Source organism: Pezoporus occidentalis, unplaced genomic scaffold (assembly GCF_034315485.1).
Source record: "Pezoporus occidentalis ecotype Australia unplaced genomic scaffold, CSIRO_AGI_Poc_V1 ctg34, whole genome shotgun sequence".
Taxonomy (NCBI): Eukaryota; Metazoa; Chordata; class Aves; order Psittaciformes; family Psittacidae; genus Pezoporus; species Pezoporus occidentalis.
This window is the reverse complement of record NW_026915376.1, coordinates 3,024,170-3,047,627: the sequence shown is the minus strand read 5'-3', so window position 1 is coordinate 3,047,627 and position 23,458 is coordinate 3,024,170. Positions and strand designations below refer to the sequence as shown.

The 23,458-nt window shown below is 38.5% G+C and overlaps 1 protein-coding gene across 6 annotated transcripts in view; it reads right to left on the bottom strand.

Moving 5' to 3' along the window:
* Nucleotides 1-11,843: 11,843 nt before the first annotated feature.
* The window catches only part of CDC42EP3 (CDC42 effector protein 3), a 28,270-nt gene continuing 16,655 nt past the window's right edge, over nucleotides 11,844-23,458 (bottom strand). For 5 of the 6 annotated variants that reach the window (XM_062629549.1, XM_062629548.1, XM_062629547.1 and 2 more), the window contains one exon: nucleotides 11,844-13,970. In XM_062629549.1, the coding sequence (XP_062485533.1) occupies nucleotides 12,907-13,674 (768 nt within the window). In that variant the 5' untranslated portion in view covers nucleotides 13,675-13,970 and the 3' untranslated portion in view covers nucleotides 11,844-12,906. Of the gene's footprint in view, nucleotides 13,971-18,319; nucleotides 18,344-23,458 lie in introns of those variants that run through there. The other variant, XM_062629551.1, reaches the window with a different exon arrangement.

Below are 23,458 nucleotides of genomic sequence, written 5' to 3'. Positions count from 1 at the left end.
AGGAGAATTATAGCCACACAACACATTCATAGCTACTGTTTCTAGAAGGATTGAGAGCTACCTCTGTGGAATGCATCCATTTGCCACAGTTCTGAGGATGACCTGCAGTGGTGGTTCAGCTGTACCAGATTCCAGCCATCCCAGGTCTGTGGGACCTCACAACACCTTACCAAAAAAGGATAACATGGAAACTGCATGAAAACTCTCTGAGATTTCTTGTCACCACAAATGTGCAGGAGGGGTGTAGCTAAGGTACATCCTTTTACTTCAGGAAGATTTACTGGTGACAACAGCTCTATGCTCCATAACAGACCTGCAGAGAACCAACTATTTTGCTGCTACGGTCTGGGTCATGGTGCAGACTGGTGGGCAGCAAGACAGCATACAGTGCTAGTCATGGGTGGATCGTATCCAGGTCTATGGGGTCTTCCTTTCAAATGCAATGGCAGAACCCTCCCACTTTCTATCAAAGAAAAATCAACCACTGCTTTGCAAACAGCCAGCTGGAAGTGAGTGGGACACAAAGATGACCTTGTAACAAGAAGAGGGAAGCATTGTGGAAACATATCTAATTCACATAAGTGCTCCTCAACTTTTGAGTTCTTTCAAGCATTTCAGTGCTATTAGGCATCCAGATAACGTCTGCTTATGTCTAAGGCTGGATTTCCCTTTCAGAAGTAGGCCTGACAGCAGTGATCTATAAGTACAGGAATTCAGGATTATGTTGCCATAACACTTAGCTACAAATAAAAACACACACAGTGATGTGGCCTCTAACTGGTTCACCACATGGCAAGACTTATACTTAGCAACAAAAGCCAGCAGTAGCATCCCACTTCACTGGTTTGCATTCTGTAGTGGCTTCTCTTTTCATGCATGTTATAGGGAATCTCTAATACTAATTGAGGCCCAGGACTCTAGCAGACTCTTCCAGTACAAATTGGGAAGTTTGGACACTAGTCAAATCACTTTTGGGAAACTGCATCATCATCTGTGTACAGGAAGGATGAACTTAAACTGGAGTGTTAGCAGAAAAGAGCTGGAAGGATCATTAGGGAATGAAAGGCCTTTTAAGAGATTTAGAGTAGCTTGTTTAGACTAGCAAAATGAAGATCGAGGGAGAAAATGGGTGCTGTCGAGAAACATACTTGTGAAGAGGGGTAAACACGAGGAGGGAAAGCTATTTAGGGTAAAAGACAGCACTGGCACAAGAGTACAAACTGACCCTTAATGATTTTAGACAGGAAAAAACAAAGAGAAGGTTGCTGGAAGGGTGAAATGCTGATGCTATGACAACAGCAGTGGAAACTAAAGGTTTAAATGGAGTTTGACCTGGCTGTGAAAGGGTCTGTTATCATGGGACTTACTATGATGGGGGAGATTGATCTTGATAACTGTGATACTTCATGCAATTTTATCTTTTTAAGACCTAGTCTACAAACAAACATGTACTGAAATAACTCCAGTCATTGCCTCTCCAGCTGTGAGCAGGACCTTCACACAGCAGCTGCATTCCACAAGAACAATGAAATGAGTCCAGACTCCCCCATGAGCAAGGGAGACAAGGACTTGGCTTTACTACATGTGGAATGCGTTACTTGTAGAACTAAGGACACGCTTCAGATCTCACTGCATTCACAACTAAATATAAAACTAATTCACTCGATTTTCTACAGTAAGCTCTACAGGCACATAGTCACGTTCTGATTTTAATGATCTTTTTGTTATTTCTACAATTGGGGAGAGAGGGCAAGTGAGGAGAAAGTGTGGTTGTAATTTTTGTAACTGTTATCAAACGTTCATTTTTGAAACTTCTTTGAGAAACATAGCCAGGTGTCTAATGAAGGATTCTTCAGCCTTTCCTTAGAGCAGTTTCTTCTAGGATATGTGTTCTTAGAGATCTAACAAGCTTAGAGAAAGAATTTCAGAGCTACTCTAAGTTTTTCAGTGTTGTATTAATAAATAACTTGGGGAAAAAATCTTTACCTTTACATATGAGCAGGCTTATAACTGTTCCTAGAATTCTATTCCCACTATATCTGGAGATATATAACTTCTACATAACTTCTTAGACTCTCATTATGGCTTTGTATTCTCAAGCTATCAATGAAAGTCCCCTAGCCCTCTAGTCAGAATAAATAATATAAAGACAATTTGTCTTTTGTCTGTCCTATTGATGGAGAGAGACTCAGGTGTGCACTGGGCTTCCCCATTTCCACACAACATGGCAAGCCCTTGTTTGGGTGTGTGGCTTGTCTTAAAATGACTGACTCTTCTTCACAAGTCTTAGAAGCAAAGCATTAGAGCCACATCTCTTTATGGTCAGGTTTAGATTTGCTGGTTTTAAATTCCTTGTTATGTTTTATCTGATCGGAAGAAACTGTTCATCTAGTACAATAAGTGCTTGCAGGCAGAATATAAAAGTATCAGTTATTCTTTTTCAGCATATTCAACTAATGCTTTGGGTAATCTTACCCAAAGATCTAAACTATTTATTTATAAAGTACAATAAAAAAATGATCTCTAGTGTAAAGCACTTACTGTAGGGAGGGTTTGGGCCAGCTGGATCTAGTACTGCAAATAAGAGAAGGGGAAAACAGTCCTATAAATGGATTAGATTAAGACGATTCATGACATCATCTCGAAATTCCTCCAAGATAAACATCAGGAATAAATTACCATAGGAAACAAGTGGAGATTATCTGTGAGTTATCAAGAGGTACCTGATTCTTTCTGAGGAATACTGAATCATCTAATTCCAGAGTAGGATCCTGTCATGGTTGCATTTCAGATCCCTGGTCTAAACAGGGCTGGATAGAAAAATTCCAAGGCCATCTATGTTATTACTGGAAATATAACTTGGGAGTCTGTGAAGAATTTCCCAACTCAGTATTCATTTCTGCATACACTTCTTGTGCTCTGGTGCTGTGATCAAGAGATGGTGGCCAGAAGAGATACACGCTTAGTATTTTACTATGACCTTGCTGCAAGGAACTGTGCGGAAGAGAAAGGGGGCAAATCCAGAACCACCAGAGCATTATAAACTTATGTAGCTGCCCACAGACAGCTCTATTTTCTGACTGCTTTCAGGCAACCACTCAGATCTATAGATAATATGTTTTAAAGTGATAATTATTCCTTCATTCCACAAGAGCTAAACTCTGCTTCACTGTAAAAATGATCTGTAGGATATCTAACAAGAAAATTCACAGAGCACCATGGACCCCACTTATCCTTAGGTCAGAACTACAGCTTTCGGTTTGTTAAACACTTTTACAGTAGAGAAATCCTAATTTCCTTGCACCTAATTTGTCCTGTGAGAATCCCTCATAGGTGTGACTTGTTCTGGCTTTATGGATGGATTTGCGTATCTCTTTGTTTCTTTTCTTTCTTTTCTTTATCAAGTCCGGACATTGCTGAATTTTACAGAATATGTGTGAAATCCTATCTAAAGCAACATCTTACATTGTGGAAAGAAGGAAAACCACCATAACTGTATCATATTTTGCTTTTCAAGGTATTATTTTTCATCTTAAGTTATGAATTCTTGGTTTATTTAGTTAGAATATCTGAGGATATATACCAGTAGCACAGCTAAATGTAAAAAAAGGCTTCATACCTTTTTGAACTCTCCTATATCATACACACATTTGTAACTAGAAAAGCACTTATCTGCACAGGAAAACATGTTCAAAAGAAAGGTAGATTTAATTCAGAAATTCAGTTGAATGGATTATTGCATGAGTTTTAGATGGAAAATATCAAAGTTCAATATTTCAGATTGTGTGTCCTCCCTACTTTAACTCCATCGTGTACAGACATTTGCAGACATAAATGAAAAGACCTGGCTGATCTGAAGAGCTGGCATGTATTAAATAATAATTTTAATATAAATTTAATGCTGGTAGAAAGTGTAATTAATAAGAACAAGCAGGTGTAGATTGCAAAAACCAGTATATATCTACCTGCCTTGAATGAAGACCGGTGGAAGTTTACCCTGTCAATAGATTTTCCCCTAAAAGGAAACAATTCACAGAATCAAAAAAAAAATAGCCAAGCACAAGCCCAGTTGTACATATCTCTGCTTGACAGCCATGAACTTTTTACAAGATAGTTTAAATTATATCCTTAAGACATTTCCTAAAAAGGAAGCGATAGAATTGTCCACAGCAGATTAAAAGATGTGTTAAGAAATAATGAACAAACAATCTAAAATTGGACTCCATAGTATTTAAATTTATTTGCACTTAGAACACATCTGAATATCAAAACACTAAGGCAAATTCAGCATCAATTTATACTTTGCCTGACTTCCTGGACTTCAATGTGGAATACAACAAAAGTACGCAAGAACACAATTGGCCTGGCTTTTTAAAGAAATGACATCTGAAAATCTCACTAGGGTTTTGTATGTGTGTGAGATCCTAAAGTACTTTTGGATACCTTGGTCTGTTTCAGTCAGAGTTGATGGACAGGTAAATGGCTCACTTCTGTTTGGTACAAACTTGATGAGAATAAGCAGCTAAGCAGCAGAGAAAGACCCTTTCTAGTGTGCCTATACTCCTCCAATGCAGAAAAGGCTGTATCATGAAAAGAGCCTTTTTCTGATAGGAGAGAATCCATACAACAGGATTTCCTCCTGCTTCCAAAGATGTGAAATCTCTTAAAAATCTTGACACGTTAGCAATGCTGATTTATTTGCATAAGTATACATACTTATGTCTTAATATGCATATAGTGTTATAGATTCAGTTTTATTCTATACCAGAAAAGGCTGCATTACCTACTGGGTCAGCCACTAACCTACATTCTACTCTTAAATTTACCCACTGGCATTTGTATCTTCCGACATGCCAAGGGCTAAATAGTTAAGATTTAATGTAGTAAGGAAGCTTTCAGAATACATCTTGAAAATGCAAGTTAATGGTGGAGAGAGGGAGAGGGTAGGACTTTTTTTATCCATATTCAGTTTTCAGAACTGCAAGAGGAGCCTTACATAGGGTAAGTGTGTAATTTCTGTTTTGCTTATTGTCATACTACATGATACACAGAAAGCAAGGCACAGTGGGCACACTTCCATCTAAGTGACGCTTCACAAGGTGCATGGTGAAGTGGCAAAGCCCACAATTCCAGCAGGAAAAAGCTCTAGGACTGTGCATAATTTGTGTGCTCTTGGGTTTATGGTTGTGTGGTATGGCCTGGCAGCATCCTGAGATGTCTGAGATCAGAGCAAGACCCAAGCAGCCATCATTCATTTGCCATTCCTATACTCAGCTTTCAGTAGAAGGAACTGAACATACGGGGCAGAGGTGAGCTCAGCGTGCCTTAGCTATGCCTTGAGATTGTTCTGCTGAAGGATCTTAGCCTCAGTGTGCACTGTCTCTCTGCTGTTCAATGCCAACACAGTCTGAATGAAATAATGAAATAATTTCTAAATTAAGCGGAAAAGCCTAGAGGGTTTTTCACTTGGTGTGAAGGCACTGAGATTTAGCGAGCAATGGCACAGCCTTCTGCAGACTGTGGGACAGGTACGTGTGGGCTCTCAGAGCCACTATTTTGTTGCATGAAGTGAAAGTAATCCTCCTGCTATACTACTCTCCCACCCTGCAGAAATGATCTGGTGAAAGGATGACATCCCACATGTGGACTACTTACAGTTTTCCTCCTTTCATTCAGTAACAGTAGGAAAGGATATATCCCTTAATTACTGCACTATATTAACAGGATATTTTTCATGATGCAGCAGTAATTAGGGATATAATTTCTCTCACTTGCTTTAGGAATAGTGTCAGATACTCTGTGGCTACAGGATAGTTTGAAGTTACAAATACAGCTAGGGTAGTGTCTCATGCCTCATTTAGAACAACTTAACCAGAGTTATTTCATGGTGGCCCGGTGCACCTGTTCACACTTAACTGATTCTGCGCAAATCTGACCTCTGTCAATGTGTCATGGCACAGTGAATATCCCTCTGTGGCTGGACATGTGTTGTATTGTTTCTTGAAATGTGGTCACAGACAGGTTATTCTAACTGCTCTCCACACATAGGATGAGACAGTCACTGCTTCCCAGCACAGTTCCTAAAAGACAAACAATAATAGTAGAACAAATAGATGCCTTGCTTCTAATCCCTGAATATTAGATTTCTTGAAGCCATCACTATCCCATCTTGCCCTCTTTCCCAAGGCAAGTAATCATAATGCCTTATGATTGATTATAGTTCAAACTGAGAACAAAGCCTAGATTTTTTCTTCAAATGATATCATTTTACATGGAAGTTTATATAAAATATGTCTTTAAGGCATCTATCATTGCAACCTTATGTAGTCTGTTGAACATATATATTCAGAATATCATGTTGTGTATAGTCTAGTAAAGCAAGGCAGTTCCATGTAAAAGCACTCCTTAGATACTCCAGCTAATACCCCTAGGTTAAGCACTGCCCTCCAAACAATTTACCTGCAAAGTTTTTCATCTAATTTGACAGAACAGACAAAAATTGATAGATGCACAGTGTTATCTTTCTTATTCTAGAGATCTGATTCTTACATGTGGAGAGATTAAATGATTTGCCCAATTTCATGCCCATAGTTCAAGTCTGTGTTAGGGCCAGGAGAACCTGGAAGTTCAGGTTAATGAACTGTAGTTGGAGGAGCTGTAGTTGGAGGAATCTGTCCTTCCGCTTCCTCTTCCCTTTTCCCTTCACCTTTGTTCTTCCTACTGGCTTGGTTGTCTGTCCTGGCAATGTTAAGGAAAACTTCATTCATTGTATCAGTGCTATAAAGCATGTTACTTCCAATATGAGAAATGGCATTCCTCAATGTGCACATCCTTAGTGTGGTCAGGATCTCCCCAACACTGCCACAGGATATAGGCTTACTGTAGAATCCTAGATAACATTTAGCATATTTGTGGTTTACATTCAGAAGTGATTTCATAAGCCAAATGCAGTGAAGCTCTTGCAACCCTGTCAATGAAGAAGGCCAACATTTACAGTGACCTTGTTAAGTTGCTGTCTCCATCTGCATTTTTCTAGTGAGAGCAGTCTGGATAAAATAATGTGAAGCTTTTCTGAATTTAGAAAATACTTGATGTTTAAACATAAATACATGAACCATAAACTGCAGATCCATGTATCTGCCGAGACAGGAACTGGAAAATGATATTAAGTCTATTCTCACAATTTTTCCAAACCTCCCCAGATAAAATACACTAGAAATTAAGGTGGAGGAAAAGAGAGTATATTCCCAGAAAATTTTCTGTACTGCAGAGGAGTGCTCTGTCAAAAAGGAATAGGTGTAAGCCTTGAGTGACAGGGCTAACATCCTATAGTATCAATCAGAAACAGAAAGCAATACCTGGAAGAGTTTCCTATAAAAAGAAATACTAGATAACAAATAAGTCATTCACTTACTACATTATAAACTTGCCAGCAATTATAGCTGTTTGGGACTACAAGCATTTAAAATACTTTCTTTTGATTCTGATACTGCCTTTAGACATATGACTAAGGAGCCTGGTGTAAATGTTTTCAGTTAAGGCGCTTTTTCTTCTATTGTCTAAACATAGTTGCAGTGAGCATGGGTGGATAGGCCCAACTCATTTTTGTTAGGTGCAACTGAGCTGACTTAATATACATAGAGGAGTCCAGCAATAAGCAAGGAAAGGCCCCTGTCCACTGATCTTTCACAGGTGCCTGAGACAGTATCCTGTGTAATATGACCATCTCTGGGGAATATCCAGGGACTATGACCTCAATGCATTTACAGCTGAAAGAAGGCAAGCAGTGACTGGCAAAAAAATCCACTTGGCTAACTGCTTATATGTGGTATCTAACTTAGTGTGAATTTTACCAAAGTATAGCTACCTCTACAATATGTGGGAGCACCATCCTTCTTGTGAAATAGTTTTATTGATCAGCACTTTGTTTTGTTAAACTGCAGCATTTTTTAATAAGTCACTTGGGTGCTCTGGAATGGCATTAGGAACTCTCTAAGTGAGAAAATGGGTTTGACTTTAGTGGATGGTCCCATCCTATGTAGCAAATAGGGAACGGCCCAAGACTTCTTCATTTGTTATGAAACAAAATCTAATAACCCATTAGATGGCTTCTGTGACTATTTATGACTTCATGAAGATAAAATGAAGTTTCATCTTTCAAGTTAAAAGCATTACCCACAAAAATCTGCCAGAGGTGTCAGGATTCTCAAATGGGACCCCACCACTATCCATGGGCTCAGGAGCCCTATGTCAGCTCAGCCCAGGGTCTTCAGTCCCTGCCCTAGCTATGCCATGTGAGTGTTAATCTCTACCTCTGCCATGGCTCATGTGGCACCCTGAGGAGAGGTCCCAATATAAGAAAGGTTCCTAAGTATATGGATATCTTAAGAAGGAAAGAGAACATAGCACAGGCTAAAAATCACCCATTCACAAAGCTAAAGTCCTAGTTTCTCTGAGCATTAGGTAAAAAGGAGTTGTTTTAGGCAAAGAGGAAAAGAAATAGCTTAAAGAATGTGTAGGCTCATACTGCAGTGTACATATGAAAATGAATATTCTCCCTGGTGCAAATAGTCTAGGAAATTTACTTATATTTAAATCAGAATCTGTGATTTTATTGCAGTAATGTTATTTTATACCAGGAGAAAATCAGTCTTTTTATAACTGTTATAGAGAGAAAATAGTTGACAATATTTAAAAGTATATAGAAAGTACTATGTACTTCCTTGATTCTCTAGCACTTGTAAAACGCTCAGTAGAGAGAAGCAGTTAGTGATGGATCCAGCCTTACATTTACAGTCAAAAAACCCTGTAAAAAAAACATATAAAATGAAAGTGTTTATAGGAAAGAGATGTACTAATGTACTTTGTGATCATATGAAAAGCAAATAAATGCAAGCAGAACAGTTAGGTCACTGCTAACTTAATTTATTTGCTTACAATAATAATTCATTTCTTTCACTGGAATAAAGTCCAGTGTGTCTCCTAGTTGCTTCTTGCATCATTCAAACTTTATTTGGCCTCACTGTATCAGGTCCAACACCTTCCCAGCTAGGCTTCCATCCAAGTTGTTTATATCTGACATGTCAAACAGCTGCTTCCGATCCATGGTCATCAGTAACATGCTTCAAAAGACAGCCACCCAAGGTGTCTCTCCTCTCACTGATTTTAGCAGGAATAAAAACCACTTGAATTAATATACCTCCTATGTTTTTCTGAAACTTGGCCTCAGTCTATTCTTGTTGCTTGTTGAGAATTTCCTACACGTTACAAATTAGAGAATATCCTTCAGCCCTTGTTAACACCAATAAATGCAAAAAGGAGAAAGGTCTATAAAGTAAAATCATCCTTAAACAATGTATTGTGTGTAACTTCAGAGTTATTTTAGACTTTGCCATTTTCTGTTACGTTCACATACCCACTTGCCAACAAATCCAGATGGTTCTGTCCTGTGTATACTTTGTAGTAGCATAGGTAAATAGGTGAAATGAAATGGATACCTTCGGTTTATTAACATTTCAAGAGTGTGAATTCAAGCAAGTGTCAATGACGAGCAATTTTTATTAACATAACGCAGCTTTGTTACTATTGGAAGCAAAGTAAGGTAGCTTTGGAAGTTATTAATTAGTTGATGTACCTACACAAACCCATCTCAGGGTTTCTGCTAGTCTCCTTGACAAGCTGTTTTTCGCCCTTCCATTCTGATCTAGATTAGAGGTTCATGTCGCTTTTCAGTTTCTTCTAAGGCATTGAATTTGGTCCTAGTTAGGAAGAAAAAAAAAAAAAGGAAAAAGGCAATTAATGTGGCATTATATATATATTTCCCATTGTTTGACCTGCTCTTTACCTTCCAGACATCCTCAGCGCAATACTGAGTTAAATTGGCAGGGGAACTGTGAAAGCAGTTCAAGGGTTCTTGAACTGGGTGATCACTGGAGTTTCCGATATGTTTTTGTACTGTGCTGTGCATAACCCATGTTGTAGGATTATACAGATGAGCAATTTAGCAAATACTCATGCAAGAATAAGGCATATGCTTTATGGCTTCTGCTTTCTTCCTCTGGCACATTTAGATTACATTTTTAGGTCTATACTATACTACTTCAGATAGTAGAAGAGATGGGAAATATTTTATGGCATAATGGAAGGCTCCTGAAGCATCTGTGGAACTTCCTGTGCAATTGTACAGTTAGCTTACTTTTCCCTGTGACCACAAAAATCGATGAGATTATCGAAGGCAACTCCCCCCAGTTCCAGCCAGAAGGCCAATTTACACTGTTATCTTGGTTTTCAGGAAATTGCCAGTAACTCCCCCTTGGAAAGTCTAAGATCCATTAACAATTTTATCAAGGCTTCACAAAAGCAGAACTTTTACAAGCCAGAATTTCAAGGGTTTAATCTGACAAGCTCATTGTGACAGCTGAGATGCCAGCTCAGATTACACAAAGCAGTGTAACCACATCAGAACAGAAGCTGAGCACATTTCAACTTTGCATCTTCTAGGTCTTTGCAAGTAAGACTGAGCAGATCTGAACAACTCAGGAATCCAGCCGCTGAGGGAAGTAACAAGAAGGCTTTAAAAGAAATACAAAATCTACTTTCCCAGTGTAAAAATCCTGTTCTTGACTAAAACAAAGGTTCTCTTTCACAATATTGTAGTTCTTTTTTTTGCCTAAAGCGATGGTTATTTAGTTCAGAACACCTACCCTCATCACAAGACCTAAGGAATTACAAATTTAGAAGAGCAATCACATAGGAAGGATGATACAGACAAAGCTTCCTACAATACTGACACATTTCTCAGAAGACTAACCCTGTAAATCAACTATAAAACATGACAAAGCAAAAATAACAAGCGCAATAGCTGCTTTAAGAATCTGTTCCTGCTTCCCAGAGATTACTTAATTGAGAAGTCCTGCAAGATGATGACTTTTCAGTCAGGAAAATACTTTTCATGTTCTGGTCACGGTATTTGAAGCTAGTCTAATCAGAAAATGTCTAATTCCCCATTTCACTTCAACTTCCCCTGTGCTAATGACCAACAGATTTTTCCAGTGAAAGTTTTAGCCTAAATTCTCCTTCAATCCCATAAGAAACATGGCCAAGCAGAGCCTTGAACTTGCTTTCTAGACTGCAAATCTCTATAGCTGCAGAATTACCATTCTTCTTGGATCATGAATGCCCTGGAAATTTGCTCCAGGCTTACACATACAGAACAAGAAGTCAAAGGCAATTAAGTATTATTTTTAAAATAAACAGAGTTCTTGGCCATTCTACATCTCAGCTCCTCATTTGCAGGAATAATATGGGAGACTGCAGCTCAGTCTCTCATTAATGCACAATAATACAAGTGCTTGACTGGAAATAGGGGTAATGACTGTGCTCCAAAACACATTGAAGGAATGGAGTTAGTTAGCATTAATTCCCTAGAAATTTTAAGGGTAAAGATAACTATTAAATCATCTATAACTTACATGTTCTAGTTAGAAGATACAGATAAACGTGGTTATCTAATGAAGAACAGTCTACAAACTGGGCCAGGATTTTACCTAAAGATTTCAGTGAAAGCTGCTGGAACTTTGCCATTAACTTCACTAGGACCAAAGTATTACCCTGTTGCCTCCAATTACTTAAAATTAATGTATACCCACCCCAGAGGGTCTACCTGCTTGGACTTTGCCCTTAAAACCTCAGGATGTAAACTGGAGAAGTCAACTGAATTAAGACAGTAGAATTGATCTGCCCCCGGTCCTGTATTTCTGCAACTGTGCTGAAGTCTGTTTCATTACAACAGAAAACAAAACTTTGTGCTTTGGCAAGGCTATGTACTGAATCACAAAGACACAGCAATTTAAAGGTTTTTTTATTGTATTGCACAAAATATCTATGCAACCCATGTAGATACTGCATTAAGGGGTCCACATTTCCCAAAACATTGGCTGTTGCAGCACACATCACAAGCATTGTGAGTAACCAGTGCCTTCTTCAGAAATTAAAATAATCAGTTGCAAGTTTAAGCATGTTGTGGCAATAAATGAAGAAAAAAAGCATACATATTTCTTTCCAAACACACAAATACACAATTTTCAGAAGAGCACCAATAATGCCAAGCAACTATTTTGATGAGATACTGTATGTGTAGGCTCTGCAGTATAAAGCCAATATGCACACAGAAAATATATTCCAACTTTCAAAATAATTTAACCATATCATCTTGCATGTGTCACCTGTTTACAACATATCATTTCATATACAATGTCAGGCCCAAGCCTCAACTTGTGTAAATTTGTGCATACTCATTTAAGCAGCTGAGACTCTGGACCAGGTGTTCAAGCTGAAAAAGCCTTCAAATTGCTCACATCTGAATACAGAGCGGTAGTATAACACCAAGAGAATAGCTACAGTGAAGGTATAACAGAAATGTTACTATGGAAAATGAAGAAAAACACTATCAAACCCTCAAATGCAAGGTTCTAGAAAGAGGCCTACATGTAAAGTGATGTTGTAATAATTTATAAAGTGAATAATCAATATCAGTCTCCTTTCTGACAATTAAGAGAATCTCATTTATTCAGAAGCCTGTAGAAGTGAACTAACCAAATGTCACGATCAGTATCATCCTCAAACTCTGTTTCTTAAGTTTCTGATAATTAATACTGGTACTTAAAAACATTTTACATTTGCTGAAAACCATTATTAAAATTTACCTTCCTGCTAAGAGAATTTAGTGTAATAAAAATCATGAAAAACAATAGGTAAAAAAATAGTATTTTAAGAATATTTTTAGAAAACCTGTCAAACAACTGCAAATACAGCTGATTTTTTAAGTGTCTACTTTTGAACTATGTTTTTCGTTTGGTTGCTTTTGTTTAAGTGAATCACTTGTAAAGAAGCAAGAGAGTACCAGCTCTAAGATTTATTCTTGTCCATTACATTGAGGACCTCATCCAAAAGTGAAGGTCCCAAGTCAAGTTGTAATGAGAGAAGAGAGCCTGCAAGATCTGAAAGGGACTCTTCTGACTTAGTCTTTGTCTTGGTTAGTTCACATGAAAGTTGGCTGTCATCAAATAAATCAGCTGTTTGCCAATCAGTGCATCGTTCAGAACAGCCAGATGAGTGACTGTCTCTACCATTAGTAAAATGCGAAGAACCACCGTTTTGCTCCCATATGTCACCTTTGTATGTTTCTCCATCCTCCATCTGTTTACTTTTCTCCTGCAATTTTTCTTCTATTACTGGCTCACAGCTAAGCCTAGGATTTCTTGATGACCTGATGGATTCTTGCTTTGAATTAAATGTCACTGGTGACAATAAAGGCAACGTAAGGGCTTGGGAACCCCCAATGGCAGGAAGGGAAATAGCATTTTTGAGCACTGGTGATGGTGTTTCTGTAAACATGGATTCAGAAGTGCTGTTTGCCCTTAAGAATTCATTGTGGCCACCAGACTGGCTAAGTCTGGTTTCTCCTTCATTTCCAGGCAATAGCTCATACTTGCCCTGCAAAAAGGAGATATCTCCAAAAACATCATGTTGTCCCTCTTTCCCAATATGTATGGTATGACGAAAATCTCCAAGTGGTGGACTGATCATATCAGGAGATAAGATATCCCTTAGTTTGAATTTCTTCCCTTTCTTATTGTTGGCAGCTTTCAAGTAGATGGGAGTCTTGGCTGGCATCTTGCTTGTAGCTTCTGTGAGAGGAAGTTATTAAAAAAAAAACAACAAAAAAATTGAAGGAGAGGGGATGGAGAAGCTTCTTACAAAGTCAGTTATTCTTGGGAGACCTTCAGCATTATCAACATTACATCATTGTCTTGAACCACTCGTGCACATGAAGCTCCTTTCTTTCGTGGCAAAGAACTGTGGGGCATGTGAAGTATGGGGTATCACTCGCAGCAGATCTTTCAATGGAGAGCACAAGTTTCAGGTCAGCTAGCAATCAAATGCCCTGCTACTTCCAGAACTTCCAAAACCTGCATGGGATACAAAAATCAAGTTATCATTAAGTTATTTTTCATGTTGCGTTCAGTCTCATTTTTATGAAAAAAGAAAAAATTGGTAATGGTGGTGACAGTTACAGCCTGTAGATTAGCTTTATGATGTTGCTTCCCTTCATTAGGCAGGATAAAAGAGTTTAGATTAACAAGAGCTACCTAACCTTTCTCTGACTTCATAGCTGGTTTTGAAGTCAGTCTCTAAGACACGGTTGCTGAACACAATTCATTTGATAAACATCACTATCTCAAATCTTTCTCTCCTTAATCTAGCAGTCAAAATGCTGACCTTAAGAGAGCACATGCAGAAACATATGTATAACATTCAATAAAATTAAGCTTTTGGCAGACCCAGGAGGATTGATAAAGACATTCTGGAAACAGCTTTGGAAACTGAGCAGACCATCATGAATTAGAGAACTTCAGATACCTCCATTTAGTGATGTAACTCTCACAAATGGTAACAAATAATATTTCTGATAATTATGCACATTTCAAAGGATAGTCTTAGGTACTTGAAAAATGATAGTCCAAGTCTTTACATCTAGTTAGAAACATCCAAACGTAGGCGTCTTAGAAGAAGCTGATTCTTGTGACTACAATCTTTAGACTACAAGAACTATTCATAGCAATTAGTTACAGACTAGCTCGTGAATTATGTAGGCGATGAGGCTATGGTGACTCAGACTTGCTCTGTGCAACTGAACGAAACAAAACTATTTGGTTTGCAAACCAAACAGTCCTATTAGAACATGGTCTCTGAAAAGCCTGATACAGAAGTCCACAGGGACTAACAGGCTACTGGGTCAACAAGTTACAGAAAAACACTCTTCATTGATGCTTTAATGGTGTATTTCTTCCTTACAGTACCAGTTCCTGAGTCTTGAGCAATGTTGGAATAAATGCTTTTCCCTCCTGGACATTGTTGTAATTTCCCCTATTAAGTCCATGGACTACTAGAGCATCACAAGTCACTCCTCCTCATCTGAATACTCAGCCGCAAATCCCTCACACTGTTCATTGCCATCCTCACTCTGTAAAGGAGCTTGCAGTTTTTGCACAAGAAATACTGCTGTATGCACTAAGTGAAGGGAAACTGTCTAAAACAAGGGCTACTTTTGCTGCCTTTTACCCATGTCTCAGCAGATACTTTCCTTCATCAAATTAAGCCCAGAAGGGTGACCAGCTTTAACAATTTGTACTGTATGGCCATACAGCCAGAATGTCAAGAAGCATTTAAGCATTTTCACAAGTCCTTTAACCTGAGTAACTAGTTCCTGTAGTAGGGTACTTAACTGCGCATCACAAGGGGAGCTGGCAATCTAAATAGGTTAAGTATTTTGGGGTTTTTTGATTCCCATCAGATATCCAGTGCACTTCTGATATCATTGATAAGCCCTTCTAGCAAAAATACAACAGATATAAAGAGACAAAAACTATCATACAAAATAAGCTCCACATTCAAGAAGTTACAAGAACATTTTATACTTTTAAGCTCAATTTTGAAAATAGTTGATTGCATCAATCAGTAAAAAGCACGTTAAAGCTGCCTTCTACACATCAAAATAGTAAACCATTAGGATCTACAGACTACTAGGAGATTCACATTACATACCAAAACTCAACCAACTTCACCTCAGTACTGTAAGAAACAAAAGTCAGTCATAAATAAGATCTCTACTTGTGCCACATGCCATAGGAACAGAATTAATTAGTAAACTCAGTTACCTTTCAGTTTTAAGCAGAGAAATTAATTGCATTGTTTTTTTCTCCCTATCGTTCTACACAAGCTCTCATTCAGCTAAACAAAGTATCCTCAGCTCTAAAAGAGGACTATTGTTAACAAACAAAGCTGAACCATGAGGTTGTTTTATGTTTATCTGGTAACCTCAGCCCTACCTTCTTCCTAGGAATAAAGCTGAATTCCCTCCATTTCTAATTCCTCATTCTTTCAGATCTTTTAATCTCTAACGAATGGCAATGTAGTGTCAGTGTGGTCCAAACTCATGCTTGTTGGTCACTAGTTTAAAAAAAGAAGAAAAAAATCTTAGTTTATTCAAGGCTTTTGTAGCTTCCACCAGTTTGGTTATGCAGCAAAAATCATTATCACCAAACTCCACATGGAGATTTCAAAGAAACCTGAAGGACATAATGAAACATCTGAACATCAAAAAACATTAAAGTGTAAATTAACATTTGTTAGAAAGAATACGGTTCAGGACATAAGAAGAGCACTGTATTCAACTCAAAGCTAGGGGTTTGTGAAAAGAATGCAAAAACCCCAAACAGAGCAAACTTAGGGCATCCAGACCTCCTTTAGTTCTTGCACTACGAGACAGCCCCAGTAAGGGGCACTGTAAAACCACACTACTTCAGAGGATGCAGCAAGAGACTCCGATGTCACGAATTATAATCCCTCCCTGTACAGCAGTCCCTTGTGATTGCAAGGCCTTGCCTTCCATTTGGCAAGTGCAAGAGGCTTTACATTTGAAGAGAACTTTCACAATTACTTTTTGCTTACTGCAAACATGGTTTTCTCTGCTGAAAACAAAGGCTACCCTTGCTGCAGATTTCACTAGCCAATCTACTGAGAATCTGCAAATTACACCTTGTAAATAAAATACAAGTGTACCCTACTCAATCAGCAGGTTTTCCATGTACAGCATAATACAGGCTTCAGAGCAGCTATACTTCATTTCTGCATACCTATCCTCCTTGTCAACTATTGCCCAAAAGAGTACAGATTTTAAGCTACTTTGAGCAGCCGAAATGTATCACAAGTCTGGAAATATTCACTTAGCCTAAAACACTGTTGTTACTCATGTTTTATTTACAATCAAGGAAGAACCTATACCAGTAGGTAACATGGGGGTTTAAAAAAGTTCTTTTAGTAAGAAGGAAAAAGAACAATAAATCCAACTTTGGCAAATGAAGAAAGGCTGAATGAGACTAAGCCTCCAGCTCAACTCCTGAAAAGCTAAAAATTTAATCCACAAAACTTTCACAAAAACCTTGCATACTCCCTGAATTCAGGGAGATTTAGTGAAATCACCAGTACACATTGGCTAAGAGAATGGACAGAACATACTCCAATCCTGATACCAGGCCACACACTAAAGTTCACCTTGTCTTAAAATGAGACCTTTTTCTGATCTTGCCACTAAAAAGGTCTGTTTTGACTAATTTCAACTCAGCAAATGCATAGCCAAACTGGCAGGCTAAATGAGAAAACATCAGAAAACCAAACGTAGAACTCACGTTCCACAGTCCTAGACTGCCAGCCTGAGTAGAAGACTTTAATGTAAGAGGAAAAACAACATGAAAGGATTCTTATTCCAGTTGAAGAGATGTTCCTCTCCTTACAAGATCCAAGCCTGAGCCAAGCCAGAGAAACTTCAGCCCAGTAAAAATTCAGTTGTTGTAACACTTGTTCATTTTCATTCCTATCACTTCACACCCTCATATAAAAGTGTTTTGCTTGGTAACAAAGACTAATATTTTCAGAGGCATTTCTCAACCCATCTTGTGGCCCTTCTGTCCACTCAGCAATCATCACCTACCACACAGCTCAAAGTTTTCCATGGATGCCTTAGTTTATTCCACAGTCTGTTTTAAAAGGACAGACTACCAGCAAATATCCCAACAACTGAGCTTACAAAGACAAAAAAGGGTCAAGGTGCAAAATTTAATTTGTGCTCGAATACCAAAGAGACCTGGATCCCTAAGCAGTGTCCTAGGCAAAGAAACAAAAGGAAAGTCTATTTCCACAAGACAGGACCAGAAGCAAGCATATGCTGTGGAAAGCCTATGGGCTTTCTACTGGACAATCCCTTGCAAGGGCTCTGCTTCACACACCACTGGCTAGAAGCATGTAAACTCCAGAGAAACCCATTTCCAAAGCATCATTAAAAATAACATGGAATTAGATTGTGGAGCAATTCACTAGGAGAAAACAGTCTGTACATTTAAATATCCAAATGAGAATACAGTTAACACAGCAAAAGACAAACAAACTATGCAATAGGCTGCTGGAACTTTTCTACACAATGAAATACCTGCAAGCACAGAATTAGGCTTTAGGGGTTCATTTTACATATCAGCTACTAGTAGCTTTCAGCAGCACAATCAAACTATTGAGAACATCTTTGTCAATGCTGTTACTTTCATTATGCCTGAAACAGCAGCAGTGTAAACCACATTCCCATTGTTTTTGCAACAGAGGCCTGAACTCATGCTATCAAAATTCCTGAATGCTGGTAAATAAATTCCCAATATAACCAAGTCTTCAGGTACACAAAAAGCAGCAGATGATGCGCCATACAGCTTACCTCTCATGTTGCTGTGGGCTTAGGTGTCTGTATCAACTGGCAGCCTCTGAAAATGAGAGGCCACAAGTTTACCTGCTTCTAGACCAGGCCATCAGCAAGCCTCTGCTTATACAGCTACCACCTTCTTAGTAGTTTTAACCAAATCAGGTGGTAACACTTCTCCAGATCGCTCATCTAAATTTACCATGTTTATAAGAGGACCAGCCTTTGAATTCATCTGTATTAATGTCAACTTCCCTGATCAGATTAGAAATCCTCAACCCTTTGTTTCTCCCTTCATCAAAGAATTTGCACCTTTCTGATTAAAGCTACAGATTTAATTACTTCATAAAAACAATCAGGCTAATCACACTTCATTTCAACTAGTTTTCTTACACTGCACTCAACCTACTTTCCTAGATCAAATCTAACCTCTTTTATACCACTGTCACATACACCTTTTAGAAAGTGAAGGGAAAAAAAAGAAATAAAAATTCCCAGTCCTTCCCACTGCTACAGAAACACAGGTCAGGAGTGGACCCTATGATGCAGTTCATTAATTTCTCCATCACCCTGCAAAGATCTAGATGCCTTCTGCTAGTAATGGAAGATGTTAGTCTACCCTCCCCTTAAAATTCCCCTACAGGTGCAGACTGCACACATTAATTTACTCCACAGAGGTTAGTCATCAGAAGAAATGCACCTGAAGTCTCCCCTGCTCCAATCTAGGCCTTGATAAATACATACATTATCTTACGCATTCCATATTTCCTTTCAGCCTTTTCTGCTTCAGATTAAACAACACAAATATTTCAACACAGGTAGGGTTTTCTGGAGCTGAGACAGCTTCCCCCCAACCTCCTTTTCTGGTCTTCCTCAGCTCAAATCTTTATTTAAACATACCCAAAAGCAAAAACAATATTCAAGTGGAGATCTCAATTTAACTCTTAATAGTGTCTGCACTTTAACAGCATCACAACAATGTTGGTTTATGTTTAGATGTGGTCCGCTAAAAACCTAGCTCCTTTAGTGAGGAACTGTTGTCTAGCCAGTTATTCTACATCTTGGTCTTGACTAGGCCCCTGTAGCAAAGTCTCCATACTCACTGCACTGCATTCTATTTATTTCAAACACTTCAGATGATCACGGATTGCTTGGAATTTTAATCTTGGCCTCTACAGCATACAGGTTTAGCATCATCTGTGGATGTAATAAGTATACATGCAAATCATTCATAAAAATATTGTGTAGTAACAGAGATGGAAGATAGCCTTGCAGAATTCCACCTGATCTATCTTTCCAGATTAATAGTGGCTAAATACTCCAAGGTACTACTTGAAGCAACTTGAATTCTTGAAACAGTTGTCTGCTCAAGGGTAAGGAAAAGTGAATATGCTCTGTAATACAGATACATTGATAAATTACAAGGAAGGCTTGTAAAACTTCAGCTATATAGTAGGTAGGGAGAAATTGATTTTTTTTTTAAGCATAGGAATTAATTCATTATCAATCATCTTTGCAAGAGAAAACATAAGAAAAATCATGTAAGGTTACATATTCATCTCCCTTGGTATAAACGTTTTTTTCTCAAAGATAAATAGTGCACTAGCTGTGTCAGTAAGTGTAACCACAGACAGGTAAAAGGTGCTTAGAGTGCCTTTCTCTCCAGGTATCTTCCATTTCTCCAGCACCCTCCTATTCCTGCCCCCCCCCCCCCCCCCCCCCAAGTTCATAAATAAAGAGAAAAACAAGTTTCCCAGAATGATTTTTAACCATTGACCCTTTAAGTCTTGCCATCTTTCCCTGCATAGTACCCTTTCAAATGGATCAAGCCAGAGTAAGTCATGTTAACCAGGGAACACCTTCAACTTTAAGCCATTAAAGTACTTGCACGTTATATTGAAATAACTGAGGTGTTTCACCTATTTAAGAGTTTTCATTGTAGCTTCTAAGAAAAAGAAATAAAGCAAAGCCAACCAGGTTTGGAAAATCAACAACAACAAAAAAAAAAATCATTTTCACAGTTCATTGTATCCTTCAAACAGTTGTTTGAAGCACAGCAGGAAGAAGCTGCTAAAGTTATCTGCTGTCTGAGCAATTGGCCCCAGTCTCCAGTTATTATTTTGCTCAGTATCAGACTAAGATTACAAAAGCCCTTCATCAACCAATAACCTTTATCCCTGTTAAAGGTACTTGAAAACCAACCAAGTTGTTTCTCAGTCATCCTTTTTGATTGAAGTGAACAGGGGGAATTCCTCATGTGGTGATGGTGGGGGAGTAATTTTAAGCCTTCAAATATACCTATCTATCTCCTTTGAACCCTCTCCAATTTTCCAACATCCTTTTCAGAGCAGATCAGAATTAGTGACAACATTTCAATATCATTCTCCCTAACACCATATACAAAGATAAAAATCACTTCTTCCCATCATTGCTGCCTTGTTCATAAACAAGGTCATATTTCTGCTCTTATCCTTCCCATCTTACAACAGGAATTTTCTTGGATTTACAGAGTTGCAATATAATGCAAACCATTTAAGAGTTCTTGTGGAGGTATAACAAAAAGAAGTTCTCCAAGCAGAATAGGCTATATATTAGAAATTTGTTATCACTGCCATTTCTTGGTTCAGAGTGGGCATCCCCATTCTATTTTTCAGGATGAATATATACGTATATTCATTTATTCAATAAATTTTGCCAGCAAAGCCATTGCTGGTGCTTGTATTACACTGTTTGGCCAGTAAGACTCTACTGCTTACACGGCAGAAAAAAAAAAGCGCCTTTTCAAGCTAGCATTCTCCAGCAAATAAGCTGGATTCATATTCTTATATTCTTTAGGATAAAAAGCAAGGCCATACTACTTCAGAAAGAGAAACATTTTACTTGAATGTGCTCAAGCTGTCAATCAATAAATCAGTTGAGAGTTTTTCATTAATATACTTCCTTGCCAACCTCCATCACCTGCAAATTGTACCACAGCAATTTTACACTTATTTGCAGATTGCTCATAAAAATACTGTGAAGCCCCATGCTGTGTACAATGATCTCTGCATTATTTCAATAGAACTACAACCCTCTCTGATGCCAACTTCTTTTGACTCTGAGATTCTACATGTTTTTAGTACATGTTTTCTTGACACTGCAGAGGACTAATGTTTTAAAAATCTGGCTGTGATGCAATAAAGTCAAATGCCTTATAGAGCCTGTTTTTGCAGTTGTGCTTTTGACCATTCATCATTAGAATGACTTAAATAATTCACGTTTCTTTCATCAAGCAAATTTTTTTTTCACTTTCCAACAGGTTTCAGTCACAGCTTGCTTTCAGCTTAGAAAAGTTAGCATCTTTACTAGATCAATAAAAACCCTTTTTGTTTTCTTCTACAGACACAGGAATTTAACGAGCTCAAGTATTGTGTTGTTTGGCACCATGGACTGAAACAGGTTCCTCTTTATTATTTTCTCCTTAGCTTTGTTGGCTGGTACCTTCATACATACGGATTTAATACCATACAGCATAGTTTTATCACAGGCTTTTAAAAACCGGGTAAATGCAAGACCATGCAGATTAAGACATAGCTACATGTCAGTACAAAGTCTGGGACCTTAACAAATGCAGCAGTGGAAGTCAGGTTATGCTGTGTCAGACCGACTGTGCAGTGAAGCAGTGTCACACATTTTCTCCTACAAAGACAGCAGACCAGATGAGCAAATAGCTGGGGACCATAAACTCATGAGCCACAAGACGGAGAGGCTTAAAAACACATCCATCAATTCTCCTAGGTGAAAGGAAAACCATTAAAAAATGGGGTGGAGGAAAGCACTAAACAAACCAACCTATAACCTGACCCTATATGCCACCTAAAAGATTGGGTAACTAACTGCTCTGTTTGAAATCTCACCTGCTGAAGGAGAAGAAGGGAATAGGTTTTAGCCAAAGCAGCTGCCTGACCAAGTTCAAGGCATGTTCACCTAAGTGCTGGTATTGCCATGTGGAAGAGCTTGGGAAGATGTGGATTGAGGCAGGCAGTAATTCCCCTTTTGATGTCAGCCAGCGCTCATATCAATTTAAGTGGATTACAAATCCACACCCTTTGTAATTCTGAGCAGGTTAGCATAGATGGTTTTTCTCTTTTGACACAGAGGGTGTAGCTCCCCAAGCCAGCTCTGCTCTCAAAGCTGGTTTAAGAAGTTCCACCCTAGATTCCTCACTTCTCACTGCTGGTTCCCAGCTCTGCACTGCAGTTCCTTGTACCATCCATTGGCCAGCAGATCTACAAGCCACATGGCAAACCAGTCACAGCAGCAATTCTCCCCACTGACTCAGTTTACAGTAAAGGCTTACCAACAGCTGCAATGTGACTGATGGCAATGATTCAATAGAGTTCAAGCCCAATATAACTACTGCTGTCAAAAAGGCATTCTCTCCTTCCCCCCAACTGTGTGCACACACTTGACCCCTTATAAGCCAGCTCACCACCCAGGACTGGGTGAAAACTAACTGGGAAAGGAGTGTAAAACCACAAGGCTAGGTAGGAGTGAGACTGCTACTTGCAGGTGCAGCTTGTAATTTGAATAGCTCAGCCACCTCCTGAAACGTCACTTAGAGCAAGTTCTGGCAGAAGGGGTGGGCAATTCTTAACGAACTCTAGCACAAGGAAAAGCTGTCCATCAAATTACATCCAGATTTTATTCACTTCTGATGTAAAAATGACTTGGTAGCTCCACCAGCCTGAGGGTTCCCAAGGCTGCTGTCAATTTGAAATTAAGTTTTTCAAACTACAGTTAAGATGTTATTATTGCTATTTTTTTCAAGGATCCCTTGCTTAACATGTCCTTAACTGGCAGCTCCTGAGAAATGGCAATCTAAAATAAAAGCATCTTGCAAGATACTAATTTCAAAAAATAACAATTAAAAAAAAAACCCAACCATCCTACCCTGAACTCCCCACCTCCAATTCTCAAACATCCTTCATCTATAAGTCAGATATTCTTTATCATCTCCTTGAAACACACAAGTGTCATAGGCATGATAATCATAGTTCTCCTATTATTCAATTCTCAGCGTTTCACTTGAAATAAATATTTACCATCTTGAAGTGCCAGATAAGCTAGTTTTAAAACAAACCTGAAGGCCAGAGAACCCTCTATATGCAAAGGTTA